Source organism: Dinoponera quadriceps, unplaced genomic scaffold, assembly GCF_001313825.1.
Source record: "Dinoponera quadriceps isolate SergipeBrazil2010 unplaced genomic scaffold, ASM131382v1 scaffold1609, whole genome shotgun sequence".
NCBI classification, from domain to species: Eukaryota; Metazoa; Arthropoda; class Insecta; order Hymenoptera; family Formicidae; genus Dinoponera; species Dinoponera quadriceps.
The window spans coordinates 140,621-157,089 of NW_014555756.1; the positions used below are offsets into that span (position 1 = coordinate 140,621).

The following is a 16,469-nucleotide window of genomic DNA, read 5'->3' on the forward strand; positions in this document are numbered from 1 at the left end:
GGGGGGGGGGGGGGCGATCAGCGACGATGGCCGTCGGCCGGCCGAAATCGACCCGTCACGAATGCCGTCAGCTCGGCGTAATGAGAAACGTCATTAGGCCTGCCGGGCCGAATCGCGCTGACGGAGGAAGAGGCGTTTGCTCGGCGTACGCGACTTGTTAGCAGTACCGGACGCAATGATGCAATGATTGATTACGCAACGACGACGGCTCTCGAGAGACGGTGCTCTTCCACTCGTTCGCTCGCTCGCTTTTCGTTAAACGAACACACCGCCCGCCGCCGCGTGATTATCATACGGACGTAGGAAAGCTCCAGCTAATAGCGGCGTCACTCAAGTTCATTCACTCGCGACTCGGTGAATGTTGAACGTGCACAATTCCGAGACGCTCGGAAATTCCCTCGGCTGCACTCTTGTGAATCAGGTTTTTCACTCTTTTTGTTTTTTTTTTTCTTATCGCGCTCTCTGAATTTCTCGGAACGAACAGCGGCAGTATTACCACTCGATGCGATAGTGAAGATAACGAAGATATCCGCCACTCGGGATAGCGAAGAGGGAATATTTCACTTAGAGCTTAGAGTGGATTCCGATTCTCCGTATGAGCGATTGTTTCAATCGACTCGAGTGAATGCGTCCCTGGGAAATTTGTTACTAGAAATTCAGAGAGCAGTATCCTTCTTGCGATCTCAGGGGGTCGGTCCGTACGTAAAAATTCGCGATTCCTTCTCAACTGTTACTCTCGCGATAAGCACACGAGCAGAACTCGTGGTCGAAACGCGTCACCTTGTGTATTAACCTCTTCCGTGCTGAATTTCAGGCGAATTTAGACGGCCGATGTGTCGATATTATTCGATATGCGTTACCGAGGTATACCTGACCTCTGACCCCGTTTCCGCGCGCGGGCTTAAAGTAGAACGTCGGCCGGACGCCTCGGAATACGAAATGACACGGCGGGTGTCGTGATGTTTTCGCGATTTCTCACGAGGGAGCCGTCATGAGAAGGTTCGAGAGCGCGTTCGTATCGCAATCGGGGCGATCGACAAAAGGCCTGCGTATCTCTCCCTCCCTCTCTGTGGCAGCGGTTCTTGTAAATAATTTATTGCCAAAACGATAGCGCGGACGATTTAATTAAACGAATTGAGGCGATAAGCGCGGAGAAAGATTTATGGTCGATCAATATCGGGACTTTCGTGAATTTGTCTTCATTGTCATACAATGAAGAACGAGAAACATCACGGGAGAGCCTAAGAGCGCGTTTTTGCATTTCGTTCGTAATTATCTTCTACTTCATGTCGGAACAGGCGCCGTTTTCCCATAAATAGTTAAAGCACACACACACGCACACACACACACACACGCGCGCGCGCGCGCGAAAAACGCGCGAAAACACGCTCGATTACATAATTTATATTCCGCGTACGCGAGCTATCGCCACCGCCGCGCGGTAAAGCTTCGGCAATTATATCGATCGGCAGTGTAATCAAAGTTCGCCGCGCGACCGGCTTATTTTGCATTACGTAATCCAACGTGCGCGGCCGATTAAACGTTACGATCGCTAATGCGAAAATTTTTAATGTTCAATTTTTCTTATCGCTTTTTATCGCTTTTATCGTATGCGTTATCATAGAATTATTATAAAATGAATACGTTTCATATGACGGATACGATTGCCTCGGTATTTATAAAAAGATAGAAACGTTCTCTACTGATTTATACGGGTTTCCGATATGTTGCAGACCAGCCGAAGGCACGTATCTTCTTAAACATGCTTACTCGTACGTCTAGGAATTGGAAGAAACCTCAAATATTGTAATATATTATATTTCATTGTATTATATTTGATTATGTTGTAATTATAATGTCATTATAATTAATATTGTTATTAATATTGTCATTATAATATTATGTTTGAAGAAAATAAATATATTTTGAAATATACTTTTAATTCATTTAAACGCCCGTCATCCCTTTCCTATAATCCGAAAATTGAAAATATATGACCGTTGGACTTGTACTGGCTTGAGAAAAAATTTCAGCCTTCTGACTTATCGCTGACTTATACTACTGGCTTCAGGAAAACTTTTCAACCACCTCGCTTGTCGTTAACTTGTACTATTGGCTGGAATAATTGCAAAGTTAAAACATGCCACTTCTTCGTTCATTATATTCTCCTGATACAAATCTGCGAAAAATCAGGATTTCGAAACCATTCTCGGGTTTTGGTATCAGGAGAATATAATGACCGAAGAGCTTGCCAAAGCCGAATCACGCTACCTTCTCACTCATTATATTCTCCTCGTACAAATCTGCGAAAAATCGGGATTTCGAAATCATTTTCGGATTTTGGTATCAGGAGAATATAATGACCGAAGAGCTTGCCAAAGCCGAATCACGCTACCTTCTCACTCATTATATTCTCCTCGTACAAATCTGCGAAAAATCGAGATTTCGAAACCATTTTCGGGTTTTGGTATCAGGAGAATATAATGACCGAAGAGCTTGCCAAAACCGAATCACGCTATCTTCTCACTCATTATATTCTCCTCATACAAATCTGCGAAAAATCGGGATTTCGAACCCATTTTCGGATTTTGGTATCAGGAGAATATAATGACCGAAATAAAATAAAAAGACATTTACTTGATTTGGACCTACTTTTTTATTCTCACTTATATTTTGATATATTACAATATATTATGTTACAATACAATATAGAGTACATCATAATATAATTTAATATCACGCAACATATACACGAATAATAATAAAAAGTTTCCCGCAGCGCGTTAGCGCGCGATTCCGAGATCCACCTGTTACGGGCGCAAAACGACACACATTCCGTGTATATAATATCCATGAAAATAAATATACATCCTGTACGTCCGCATTGAATCTCTGTACACAAAGTGTGGCCTAGTTTTATGAAATTTTTGCAAAATGCGGACCGTCCTCGTCGTGCGACTTCATCTGCATTTAAATGCACGGCTGAGTTTCCCTTCCGCGCACGTGTCGTCCGTCGCTTTGCTGTTGTCACACCTTTCGCGTTTGCAACGCTTTATCGACGCTTCGCTTATCAGCGAAATACGTTACCGTAAGTTCACACGGTATTATCGCTGTTGATCGCGCTACACTTCGCTGTAACTCGCCTCTGAGATCAATTCTTTCAACTCCGAGATTTATCGTCGTCGAGACGAAACGCGCACACTTGTCGTCTCTCTCGCGTTATTCTTCCGTACAGTTTCATTTATCCCCGTTTTTGTTTATATTCTCTTTTTCATTGAAAGAGAAGTGAAAATTAATTTGCCGGCGACTCGGAGTAAGAGAAAGCTTGACGTTAAAAAGGATTAAAAATCTCTGATAAGCGACGTGGAAAGTGCGTTACTCATACCGACCGATACGTGATAGCCGCATGGTCATGGCGAAAAAAAAGAGAGAGAAAAAGAAACGTACCGGTCGTGCCTCCCCCCCTCCTCTGTGAGTTCCTAAAGGGGAATTGACGAGGGGACGTCGTTGGGTCACACGCGAGGGGTGTAGAGAAAAGGGCGCGCGATCTGCTTCTACGTTCTTCTTATTAATAGAGCAGCATCGATCGCCCATTTCGTTGCCAACGGAAGGCACGTAAGTCAACGTACACGTACTCATGCGTCTCATTCGACCTCCTCCTCTTCGTCCCTTATCGCCATCCGGAAACAGATTCTCTCCATTCGTTCGTCCCATTTATTATCGAGCGACCGAAGTAATCGGGAGAAAATTCTCACGACACGCTCGTCAAATATAAAAATTCATAGAAATCCCCCTTCGTCGATGATTTAATTAATGAAGAAAAAGCGGGACCGACTGTCGTCGATGAAGCGGAAAGCCGCGAGGAGTGCGCGTCACGAATATTCGATGCCTGCCTTTTAATATCGTCGAAATGTTTCATTTAACGAACTTCGTTTCCGCGGGCTGCGGAACGCTTTTACCGAGTTATTCTTCTGACAACAGTTCGTTTGGCCAGTTCGGAATCGATTTGCTCCCGGGGGGCGGGAATGCCGCAGGCATTTCGAGTGATTAAACCGAGAGCCCCAGGCGAGGTAACGGACGACAAAACCGCGAGATGGCAGAAGTATGTAATGTGTGATGTAATATTGTGCAGCAGAGATTCGGCACAATATGAATTCCCACGACACGGCTCTCTCTCTCTCTCTCTCTCTCTCTCTCTCACGGTGATATCCGGCCGGTCGCGTAATCGGTTGGGAGAGTCGTCGTCGCGACGTTTACACCGCGAATGGCACGCTCAAACTGACCCAATTAGCAGACACGCCTGTGAGCGACATTAGCCTTCGATATTGCGCGCAATCGTCAACCGTTCATTGGCGCGAAATGCACCTGGCGGGGCCTGTGATTTTTAACCCTACGGTGGTCGCACGGGTGACAGGTGTCGTCCAAGCGCACACGGAGAAATAGATTTCCTTGGATTGAATGAAATTCCGTTGACAGAAACCAATTTGTCGCTTCGAACAGAGCAAACAAACGAATGTTCGACTCAAACAATAAATACCTCTACATTAAATGACGTTTCTTCGGTATTTTCATTACAATGATTGTTACGAGCAATGAATTATTTGAAAGAAGTAACGCTATCAATATTTAATGAAATATATTTTTTAATCGATACCTAAATATTATTTCCTCCAAATAATACTGTTATTCCTATCAAACAACATGGTTTGTTCTAGTGAGACAACATTTTCATTCAACTGAAATGATATTTGCTATTAAATTGTGTTGTTTATTTTAAACAAACCCAAGTCAAACAAACACGTGTAATAAATCCAAAGAAACCTTTTTCTCTGTGCGCTAAAATATATTTCCCGAAATATTAACAAATATCAACCTTGCACCTTTCGTGTATTTGTCTGGGGATATTATTACTTCCTAAAGCGATTTTTTTTTATTGTAAATGTCGATTTAAAATGGAAGACGTCATCCGTGCATCCACTTCAGGGTTAAATGTCACTTAATTTTCTCGCTCAATTTAATTTCTATAATTTTTAACTGTTAACAGCATCGTTTCGTTGTCCAGGTGTAACATATTGTGGAAAAACAGCGCGCAACGATAACAACTCTGTCGTTAAAAGTTACAGAATAGGTCAGCTAATGACTCGAAACGGAAACCCGTCGTCCTCGTCGCCGAAACGCGACACCCGCGTCGAGACGTGCGTGGCACGTCGTCTATACGGGGTGTGCCTGAAGTGAGCAGTGAAAGAGTGCAAGATTTTGTGCTTCTAGCGATTTCCCCTGTGATTCTCACCAGTCGAATCGGTGATTCCTCGCACGTTTCGGTGCAAGTTTCATCGAATTCTCGTCAAATTCCTTTTCACCTTCTTTAATAATTCATTAGTTTAATTAATACATTTTCGATCCAGGTTCTGAATCACTACCGAAATTTGGCGTCACTTTCCAACGCAGAGAGTGGATCAATTTGTAGTTTTTTCACAATTCCTCCATTATTCTCACTTGTGACCCGTACGTCCTTAAAACCGACGTGGTTTTGTCGCGCGGCAAACTAAGAGAGGACTCATACGGCTGACAAATGTCAAGGTGAGTCGTCGTTGTCGCATCCGACTCGGCGTTTCGGTGTAATTTGAGACTCGCGAGTCGAATCGGAGGGGAAATCTATCCGAGCTCATTTGCATCGCTCCTTTGCCCGATCGACGTGACTGTTTTTCCCTCCCTTTCTCTCCGTTTCCCGAACTTTTCCAATTAGTCTCGTAATCTTCCGAACAGCGCGCGTCACGTCTGGCGAAAACCCGGCCATTTCGACGGATCTGAGCGAAATTTCAGCGGCTTTCTCGCATTTGAAGGATTACCGTTCGGGACGACGATCCGTGTTAACCTCGCAGCGGTCCCGACACGCGCCTAACCCGTTACACACACGCTTATTTAACCGCTCCCATTGTGAGCGTACTTTTAATTAAACCCGCTTCTCCGTTTTAATTAATATTGGAGGCTCGAGATGACGAGAGGAATCAACGTAGCGCGGGCGCGTGCGAGAGTGATAGAAAGAGAGAGAGAGAAAGAGAGGACGCGGTGCTCCACGCGCGCGGTAGAGAAATTTTAATATTTCCGCTATTACGTCCAGCTTGCGAGGACAATTGGCAATTAGTCTTTTCGCTGAAATGACACGGCCGTAACGCACAAAGTTGCCACGGGATAGCGAGCCTCGTGTTATATTCCGATGTATCGGTTTATCGCGCCGATGGGAGAACCGATTTCAAAATGATATAAGAGCAAACTATAAATAATTATAACAATTATATCCGGCCGGTTCTTTCTCGCAGGAAAGAAGCGTTGTCTCTCCGATTGTCATCGGAGAGCAGAAAAAACGTTTGCTACGTCCTTTGATTTTCAATTTTCTGGAATTTGACGCCGCCTCGGAAGATTGCGGAAAGAAATATTTACGGAACGTACCTCGGATTCGTATGAGAAACGAGAGAAACGCGATGTTTCGCTTGTGTGTCCCAGTCGTCGACGTTCGCGGACAGTCTCGTCTCTCGACGTAGGGCTTCGTTTCAATCGCCGTGTCGCAGCTTCGCGCGTTCGCGATACACCGCAGCGCATCTTATCTCCGGAGGAGGCGCCATGCATCGCGACGAAAGAGAGAGAGAGAGAGAGAGCAGCGTTTCACGACTGTATGTGAATATATGCGCGCGCGAAGCTCGATAAAGTCCTCCGACTGCGTGCGTGGATTCGAAGGGTCGTCCTCCGAGTCGGGGGGCCGCATCCATTATCGTCGACGATCCTCCCTGTTTCGAGAGGGCACGCGCAAAAAGAAGAGAAAAAAGGAACGAGAGAGAGAAATCAATCGGACTCTCAATCATTCTCTCCGCACTGTCATTTTTTCTCAGCGAGAACGCGCTGTCAAAAATTCACTCCGAGGGCCTCTCGTGCAGCGAGAGGAACGCGACTCTCGTCTGGAACACTCGCGAAGGGCAGGCCGTAGCGATCGACTCGCGACCATCAGAGCCCAGCCCTTTTTCGTGCGCCCTTGGCGGATGAACGAGCGTGTGCACGAGAGGAGCGACCCGAGGAGCCACGTCGTCGTCGTGAACACGACGATACGTTATCGGACCTTCCTCTCTCTCTCCCTCTCACACTCTATCACTCTCTCTCTCTCTCTCTCTCTCTCTTTCATAATCAGAACGATAATAATCGGGGACTCACTCGTCGATCTCCTCCTCATCCAGCAGAAGACTCATCCTTAAGCAGCGCACGCGAAAACCGATAATGACGATGATATGCCGACCCGCTACGGGTTGATCCTCGCCACTGCGGCAGGGGTGTAGTCCTCCCGATGATCTTCCGCAGGACTATAGTCTCGAGAATACGCGCCGCGACTCTACGCGCGCGTCGCTCGGTCCCACCCCTCTCTCTCTCGCTTCTGCCTTCTCCTTCTTTCTCGCGCGCTCGAGAGACTCCCCTCCCGCCGCTCCCTCCTCCCCACTACCGTGTACTCTCTGTCCTTCTCCTCGTAGTCGCACGCGCGCACCTTTCCTTTCCCTCGCGTTTCACGTCTGTCCTTCTCTTTTCTAAACCGCGTGTTTCACCCCTCTCTCTCTCTCTCTTTTCACCTGTCTCGCTCCGTCCTCCCTTCGCTTGCGCGTCGGTCGGTTCGCTTTTTCACCTTGAACCGCTCTTTTTCACGCCAACACGCGATCTATACACACACTTTCTCTCTCTCTCTCTCTCTCTTTTCATCTCTCTCCATCGTAAACTGTTGCCCTCTCATTCGCACAATCTATTTCTCTCTCTCTCTTAGTCTCACTCCTTCTCTTTCTTTCCCTCCCTTCCCCTCTCTCTCTCTCTCTCTCTCTCCCTCTCTCCCTATTTTCCCTTTTTCTCTTTCTCTGTCGAACTATTGCTTCATATTATACCTCTCTGTCTCTAACATTATTTTTGCCCTTCTCCCTTCACCATATTTTATCTGTCAGGCTCTGTCCCATCCTTCTCTCTCTAACATTAAAGGCACGACGTCCAGGTAATGGAGCACTCGCCCCTCTCTGTACATGCGCACTATGCATACAGCTGCCCTCTTCCTACCGCCGTCCCCCGTTTTGTTCTCTACGCGCAGCTGGTCTATAGATGCGGTAAAGATTCCCGTGGCCTATTTCGCGAGAATCGACAGATCGACGATTAAATAAACGCATCAATAATCTCAACTGGTCAATTGCAAAATTAAGCGACAAATTAGCGATGTACATGCTCGCGTATGTGTATAAATTGGGTGTAAATATAAATTTACTAACTTATTTACTTAAATAACTTATTAATTTGTGATTATAAAGACAGAGAATTTTCTATCAAAATACCAAAATACTGCAAATAAAAGAGCGGTGTGTTTACGATATTTTTCAGGCAACAACGTCTGGTTTGTTTTCATATTGGAAACAGGATCTTCTTGAAAAGAAAAAAGTAAAATACGTATATATACAAAAACATAATATACACATATTCGCGCATTTATATACACAGTAACCTCTCAAGGTTTAGATTTCTTGGGTAATTCGAAGATAAAATTTATATTACGAAAATATTCGGGATTCTAGTCTTTAGTTTTCGAATAGTTTTCAAATAATATGCGAGGTTGACCAATCATCGTGGCTGAAGTTCACACGTTTAGGTATCATATATGGCAATAAAAGTGGAAACTTTTAGATCTGATTGGTTTGTACTCTTAGATCCTGCGTCATTATCAGAAAAAGTCTGAAAATGAGCACCAATTATATCCAAGTCTACCTGTATGTGCACTCTCGACCAGCGATTCCTTCCGAACTGGATCTAGTGGCTCAAGTCCATCGGATGCCCACCCTGTTCCAATAAAGGAAATATTCTTGTAAGAATCATCGGGGGGTAAACTCGTCGAGAACGGCCATTACCACGATGAAGCCTGTACTTTTTGAAGCGCCTCTACGTGCATTAAACGTGCACTTCACACACAATTCTCGCTGTGGGTAACGTCGCTCGACGATCTTGGTTCTGTTCTGTGTTACGTCCGCAACGAAAATTAAGTGAGAATCGACCTTCGTTCGCTATCCTCGTAACAGGAAATACTTGCGGACAGGTGTCCATTGCCGGAGCAAAATAAAGCCAGGAGAAAATTTGAAAAATGCACCGAAAGGTATCTTCCACAAGTAGATGCATAGGTACATTTATTATCGTCCCAGGAGGAACATCGCCTCGAAGGATATTATTACTGCAAAGTAGTACACAATTCGATCTGCGCGCGGTAGATGATTACAAAAATAAAACGTATAAAAAAGGACAAAGGACAGTTTTACAGGAGAGAAGGAAATCGCTAGCTGAATATCGTGTGGAAAATGTGCGCGCGATCGCATTAATTGTCGCACACTGTGTGACACTGGTGATATTCTCCCTCGAGTAAAACGACGGTACAATCGAAAAATAAAAATAAATAAAAAACGCGCTTCTCAACGAGCAGCATCTCGATCGGAAGGACCTCGGGAACGTCGTGTCGTGATTTACACACACACGTTTGCACAACGAGATTCCGGGGCCTCGGACGCACTTTTTCCCGATCAAGCAGTTAGCATCATCGTTTATAAACTAATCACCGTTCGTGAGAGCCACCACTCATGACTTCGTTTATCGCAAGAATCGAAGGAACGAGACATCCTGACGTCCCGACGGAGGATTCGGGAAACACGCAAGTACTTTTATCGTATTCCTGTCCGTTTTATAAGAATATAACGAAGGGCCGATATTTACACAAATTACAAAAATGTCGTTTAGACAGCAAAAGATTTGGTTTGGATAGCAGAAAGAGTTAGTTAAGAGTATTAATTATCCAGGAAATACTAATTAATATTCTCCACAAATCCTTCTGCTATCCAAAGAAATTTCTTGCTGTCTGAACAAAATTTTTTTTGCTGTCGCTATATTGACAAGTATAGTGATAAATATATAAATAATATTTGTTGTTCTAATGAAATTTGTTTTCTTCGTGCAGTGCCACTTCGATTCTTTCGGTTCTTGCCGTAACCAATCATCTCGTAAGCCCGTGAGTGTGACTCACAATCAGAGCCCCCCACCCCCAAACATAATCCAACCCTACATTCGCTCTGGTGAGAATGAAAAAAGTAGAAATGTGCCGTTTCAGACAAAATCAAACCCGAGTCCGAGGATCATTTATATCGGCGAGAAACTAATCCGAACTATGTTCAGGTGTCACGTCTGACTTTACCGAAGCGGATCGGGTTAGATGATATTTCTGATAATGAATCTCTTATCTTTATATCTCTTATATTTATTGTAAGTAATGGACGTCGATGAGAGGAAGCGAGATGAGAGAAGGAGAGCTACATTCGGAGAAGAACACACGTAGTCGTAGACTCTTTCTCTCTCTCTCTCGGATCCTTGCGCTGCATGGTTCCGCTCGCAATAATGACCATTTGATATCCTCTCAACGTTATGAGAAAGGAAAAACTTGCGCACACCGTTGCGGGGAACGAACGTACAGATGGAGGAGGCAGAACTTCGACCGCGAACTCGCCGAGCAAGCTGCAGAGTCGAGACGCGCGGATTTCTACACACTCGGAGAAAAATACGGTAACAGAGGTGAATCAACAACGAAACAATATGGGTAAAATTACACGTAGTTTGATCAGCCGTTTTATAGTTATCGAAACTACAAATTCGTATTACTGTGACAATTATAGCTGTCGAGAATTATATAGTTTATGCCACGCTGTACCACGTATATTCCGTTGCAATACGACTATAAAACAGCTCATTAAACTGTACACATGAATTCTACGCACAAAACTCGTACAGTCGTCACGACTACGTGTGTTCTTCTCCGAATGTAGCTCTCTCTCTCTCTCTCATCTCGCTTCCTCTCATCGACGTCCATTACTTACAATAAAACATTACAAAACTAACGACATGAGACAGCGCGCGAGAAGGTGTTACGAGGTTAGATACTTAATAAATTTCTATATATTTGTATATATTCATTACGATGGTAGATCTCGCCTGTCCTGTAGTTCCTGTGCAGCTTGAACCCCTTGAACGTATTCATTATTTGCCTAATCGGCTCTTTACTAAAGCTCATTTTTATGTTCCACGCGTTCTTTTTCATGTCCTTCATGTTTATATACGTTAAAACCACCGGACAGTCCGTATAGAACCATTTCTTAAGTTTCACCCATGTTTCCCAGTTTGGGGGTATCATGTGCAAACCTACGATCACGTTCGGATTCCTGTACGAATTGCTTTTCACGTAGTTGCCGTACGACATGCGGTGACACTCGAATTGAAACTCGTGGTGCAAACCCGCGCACTTCTCCAGGCAAAGCGGGACTGAACCGTGCGATTCCTCCGACAATTCCAACCCTACAATCACGACGATCAGCTTCGTCGGATGCGTGAAGACGTGTAAGAAATACTCCCAGAACTGCACCTCGCGTCTGATCTCGTCGCTGGCCATTATCACGTGAATAACGTAGGTGCTTTTCGTCATCGGGATTCGTATTAACTGCGACCTCTGCAGGCCGTGGTACACCGTCAGCGGGCCTGACAGGTAATCGGAAAAGGCGATGTCCAGAATGGACCAGAGTAGATGGCGTGCGGGTAAGACGTGCGTTTTGAAAAACGAATACATGTCTTTAACGTCCCACCGGGAGTCGGGAAACGTGTGCAACGACCGCCACTCCAGGACGCAGTCCTTCGTGTAGATGATTTCCGTCTCGGTGAAGAGCCACTTCTTGAACTCCGCGCAATTGTGCGGCCGGATAGGACGGTCGAAGTGTTCCATGCAGTAATCGACGCAGAAGCACTCCGGACAGGGCATCAGATCGATCTCCTTGTAGCAGACGTTGCAGTGCCTCATGGACATCATTATGCGTATTTCGTGCGGCAGCAGGTTGCGAGCTAGCTTTCGCAAGACTTGTCCCATCTTAGCGTACCTGTAGGAGGTCCAGACGTTCAATAATACCCTGCCGTCGAAGTTCCGCAACTTTCTTTCGGCGATCAGCTCCAATATGGCGTCGCAGAACCCGCTGTGACCGACTCTCCCGTCGGATCCTTCCCGGTCCTCTTCCATGTGCTCGGGGGAGCAGTAAGAGACCAAGCCGCATTTACAAAAAAACGTGTTGCCGTCGTTCAGCCACTTGCAGACGTTACACACGATCGGGTGGAAGAACAAATCGTTGTAATGAGGGTTAACCATCGTTGCGTGTGTGTCCGCGCAGCGCGGATGTTTCGACGATGCTCGATTTCTGCGTGAAACGTAGGCAACTAAGCGGAATCGAGAAGATTCTGTACACGCGCGCTCACGGCACCGAACTCGCCGACTGTTCCGATGTGTTTACAAATGTTTCGTCCCGAGTCAAGGGACTTGTTGACGATCTCTGTTATGGTAGGACGCATAACGAATGTCCGGACGCCCGTTAGCGTCAGGATCTACAACAGGTGTGTGGTAAATAAAGCTTTGTGCTCGACAAGTTGTAACGACCTTGGCAGACCGGCTGACTCGGCTCGGCTTCGAAACAATGTTTTATGTCTTAAGGTTTTATCCTGATAATAGACCGAAGAGCCGTTCTGTTTGTGACCGACGACTAACCGTTGTATGATAAAAAGCGAAAAGAGAATAACTTGTAATAATAATAACTTGTAAAAATGATAAAAAATAAATATATAATAATGAGAATAATAATAAAAGGAAAGTAAGAGAGTAAAAAGTGAAGAAATTTAGGGGAAGATCGATGGGTCAAAACATCGTCTTAAGAATACAAATCAGCCACTTTGCTCAAATTCTAACGTAATTCCCAGCAGAAAGCGTTTCTAGTGCTATCAGATAATTCACAATTCCTAATTTCAGTGTCATAACAACTTTAGGCGACGCGAGGAACACTTCCCGTCGGAAATTACGTTGCATTTTATAAAAGCCGAAAAGCTTATTACACCTATTTGCAGTTTTACAGTCGGCAGGTTAAAAGTCGCGACACTTCTTTTCCGACGAGTTTCGCAACGCTTTCCGCGTCCAATAGGAAAAATTCGTTTTATCGCTCGCACTCAGATCAAGACTAAAAATCCCCTGTGAGGATCATAACGTTCTCGCTTATATAGAAGAATACATACTCTTGATTCAAGCCTGATCTTTTGTACCGTGTTTACCTGGGAAATGCATCCATGTGATGCAGGTGTCTGTAGACAAGCAGATGCTCATTGTGATAATACACACGACCGTTCTCCACGTCTTTCGTCATCATACGGCTACTGAATTTATTCGTCCTGTTAAAATAAGGTTTCGCGCTCAGCGACAGCGCCTTTTGTATCCTTTTCAAGTGTCGGCGCGCGTTCACTCTCGTTCTGGTTGTCAGAATGAACGGGATGTCCGGGTCCTCCAACGACGATATGAACCGCGTCCACGACTCCCCGCCGCTGAGCCTCACGTGAAATCCTACGATGACGTTCGGCCTCTTGAACAGTTTCCTCTCATCGCTCGCGTAATCGTGATACAACATACGATGGTATTCGTATCGCAATTCGTGGCCGAAGTTCGCGCATTTCGCGTTGCAGATCGGCACCGTGCCAGACCTGCCGGCCAATTCCGGCGCTATCTGCGCCCCTACCATCACAACGATCAGCTCCGTCGGCTTACCGAAGACGTGTAGGAAAATCTCCCAATACGGCAAAAACTTGTCCACGTCCTTTCTCGCTTCGAGTATATGAATGACGTACGTTCTCTTGGTGCCCTCAACCGGCTCAGGAACTTGGAATAATTCGGCCTCCCGCAAGGCGTAATACGTTGTCAGCGGCCAGGACACATAGTCGGAATAGACGATGTCCATGACAGTCCAACTTGCTGTCTTCGCGGGCAGCACATACGACTCGTAGAACTCAACCATGTCTTCGACGTGGCATTTATCGGGGAAATTGTGAAACGTTCGCGTCCAAGGGACACCCAGGTTGACGGTCTGCATCGATAAGTACAGCCAGTTCCACCGGTCCTCGCACTTGTGGTACTTGTGATTCTTCTTCTTCCGGTGATGGATCTCGCAGAAATCGACGCAGTAGCAGGAAGTGCAAGACCTCAGGCCGGTCTCGTGGTGACAGAAGAGGCAGGATCGCGCGGACAGCAGCATGCTTCTTTCGTGCGGGTGCAGGTCGCGTTGCAGCTCCTCCTTGACGATTTTCACGTAATTAAACGGACGGTAGTACCATTCGCCGTGGAGCAGGGGGCTGTAATTCCGCATCTTGCCCTCCCTGATTAATTTCTGCACGACTTGGCAGATCTCGTTGTGGCCGACGATCCTCGCGGTACGATCTCGATCCAGCGCACTGTGTACTCTATCGCAGTAGGAGATCATGCCGCAGGAACAAGGTTCCGTATTCCCGTTGTACAGCCATTTGCAAACGTGACAGATGACCGGTTGGAAGAACGTCGTGTTGTAACGGTAGCCTCTAGGTTCTACTTCGTGTCCACGAAGTTGACCGGCCCTCGCTGCCATCCTTTCGGCAAAACGGACCCTCCTGTTATGGTCGCAACAACGCTTGATTTTCGGCGCGCGAAACTCGACGACTCGGCGGAATCGAGAAGAGTCTGTTGTATATTGCGACACCGGACGTCGACTCGACGACTGCTCGAGGGACAATGATATAACGCGTTTACAAATATTTGATTCGGCTTCGTCGAGCTGACGTCGCGTCCTTTAAATTGAATTCGTTCCCAACGTTTCGTTCGAACGTTTCAATTTGCCTCTTCTCTCGAGGTGAAGAACGGCCTGAAACTCACGAAACGTGTGAAACTTCACGTAGGAAGAGTTTGTAAACTAAACGCGTTTACAAACAGTGTTTCCCGCCTGCCTCGATCTCTGTTGTATATGAGAGATACAACGAATGTATCCGTTACCAGGCAGAGAACGTCACGACGGTATCTGAAACGTACGGATCTTCCCTGAGTAAATGCTAAATTATTGCACGACAAGTGTGCGACGATTTTAATTCTCTCTTAATACGTGCGATACGTACGAGACATTTTTTTCTCGGATAAAATTGTACAATTAAACTAAATGAAGATCGGCGAAGAAAAAGTACTTCGACGATTCATCGACGAAGACGAGCAGTCGAAACGCACTGATCTACGGCAATCTCTTCGCCCCTTTGTCGCGTGTCGACGTCTCTATTACCTATGATATATAATATATAATATTACAAAGATAATGATACAATTATATGAATACAAGAACGGAGCCGCAGAATTTGGACGCGCGGATCTCTTAGTTTCGTTGAACGACGGAACGCGGGATGGAAGGGGAGGAATATCGTCACTCATCCCGGGGGGGATGAATTCTCTCGTCACGCTCTCGTCGATACTACTGTCACAAACTGTGTTTATTTTTATCATTAATGTATATTATTTATTATAAATAAGTTAGAAACATTGATTTTGGGCTTGGTAGGTGTTTACAATTTTATACACAGAGAAAGAATATCCAACGCATTATGCACTTGGAAGGGTGGTAGGTGTGATCGCCTCCGCTCGACGAAAGAGAGATGATTTACAAATGAACCTAACAGCCCTCTCAAGGTGCTCGAGGAAACTCTCGCACGTGTCGTCTTGCACTCGCCGATTTCTCGATTTGGGTTGTACAAATCCTATAATGTCTCGCAACTCATCTTCTTTATCCTCTCTCTTTTTCTTTTTTCTCGTTTATCTCTCTTGTTTAAATGCCTCTCTCTCTCTCTCTCTTCCTCTCTCTCTCTCTCTCTCACATATATTGAAATCGCTCACTCACGTCTCCCGCTCTCTCTCTCTCTCCTCTCTTACTGTACTCTCCAATCCCCATTTTCTTCCATCTTTTATCCACATACACACACACATACGTACAAGTGAGTGCACGCAGGTGCCCACGCAATTGCACAAATACTCATAAATATGCACGGTGACACGCATACACGAAAATACACATACGCATAGACAGCAGACATGCGCGCGTACATACGCATACATACGCACATGTACACGTACGCATACATAACATACAATCTCTCTCTCTCTCTCTCTCTCTCTTTTCACTCACTTTTTCATTTACGCTATCAATTTCACTAGCATCGTTTTGCACTTCGTGTCCTGCACATGCACTATCTGTCCTTCCCTCTCTCCCATCACCCGTTTTAATAACTCTCTCTCTCTCTCTCTCTCTCTCTCTCTCTCACTGAAAACCAAGCAATGTTACTATTATGATAATAATAATAATTATTAATGTTATTATTATTTAATTATATTATTACTATTATTATTTTATCATTATAGTTATTATTATGGTATATATATATAATTATAATTATGTAATATTATTTCCTGGTAGTCGCTTAATATATATATATATATATGTATATATATAATTCAATGTATATGAATAATTTGATATATATATATATATATATATATATATATATATTTTTCA

At 45.0% G+C, this 16,469-nt stretch overlaps 3 protein-coding genes across 3 annotated transcripts in view; all 3 read right to left on the reverse strand.

Annotated features, from left to right (window-relative positions):
* Window positions 1–7,397, reverse strand: part of LOC106745340 (uridine phosphorylase 1) — a 17,679-nt gene extending 10,282 nt beyond the window's left edge. Inside the window, exon 1 of the mRNA XM_014620856.1 lies at window positions 7,204–7,397. Coding sequence (XP_014476342.1) covers window positions 7,204–7,238 — 35 coding nt within the window. The 5' untranslated portion in view covers window positions 7,239–7,397. The remainder of the gene's footprint in view (window positions 1–7,203) is intronic.
* Window positions 7,398–10,972: 3,575 nt separating this feature from the next.
* LOC106745325 lies at window positions 10,973–12,226 on the reverse strand. The gene has a single exon (XM_014620836.1). It carries the CDS (start codon window positions 12,224–12,226, stop codon window positions 10,973–10,975), a length of 1,254 nt encoding a protein of 417 aa, XP_014476322.1.
* Window positions 12,227–12,811: 585 nt separating this feature from the next.
* The window catches only part of LOC106745338, a 6,562-nt gene continuing 2,904 nt past the window's right edge, over window positions 12,812–16,469 (reverse strand). The window contains exon 2 of the mRNA XM_014620851.1: window positions 12,812–16,213. Within this exon, the coding sequence (XP_014476337.1) occupies window positions 13,170–14,510 (1,341 nt within the window). The 5' untranslated portion in view covers window positions 14,511–16,213 and the 3' untranslated portion in view covers window positions 12,812–13,169. The remainder of the gene's footprint in view (window positions 16,214–16,469) is intronic.

What these genes read in the sequence shown, in the direction of transcription:
- LOC106745325 (XM_014620836.1), bottom strand. Translation starts at nt 12,226, where the DNA reads ATGGTTAACCCTCATTACAACGATTTGTTCTTCCACCCGATCGTGTGT.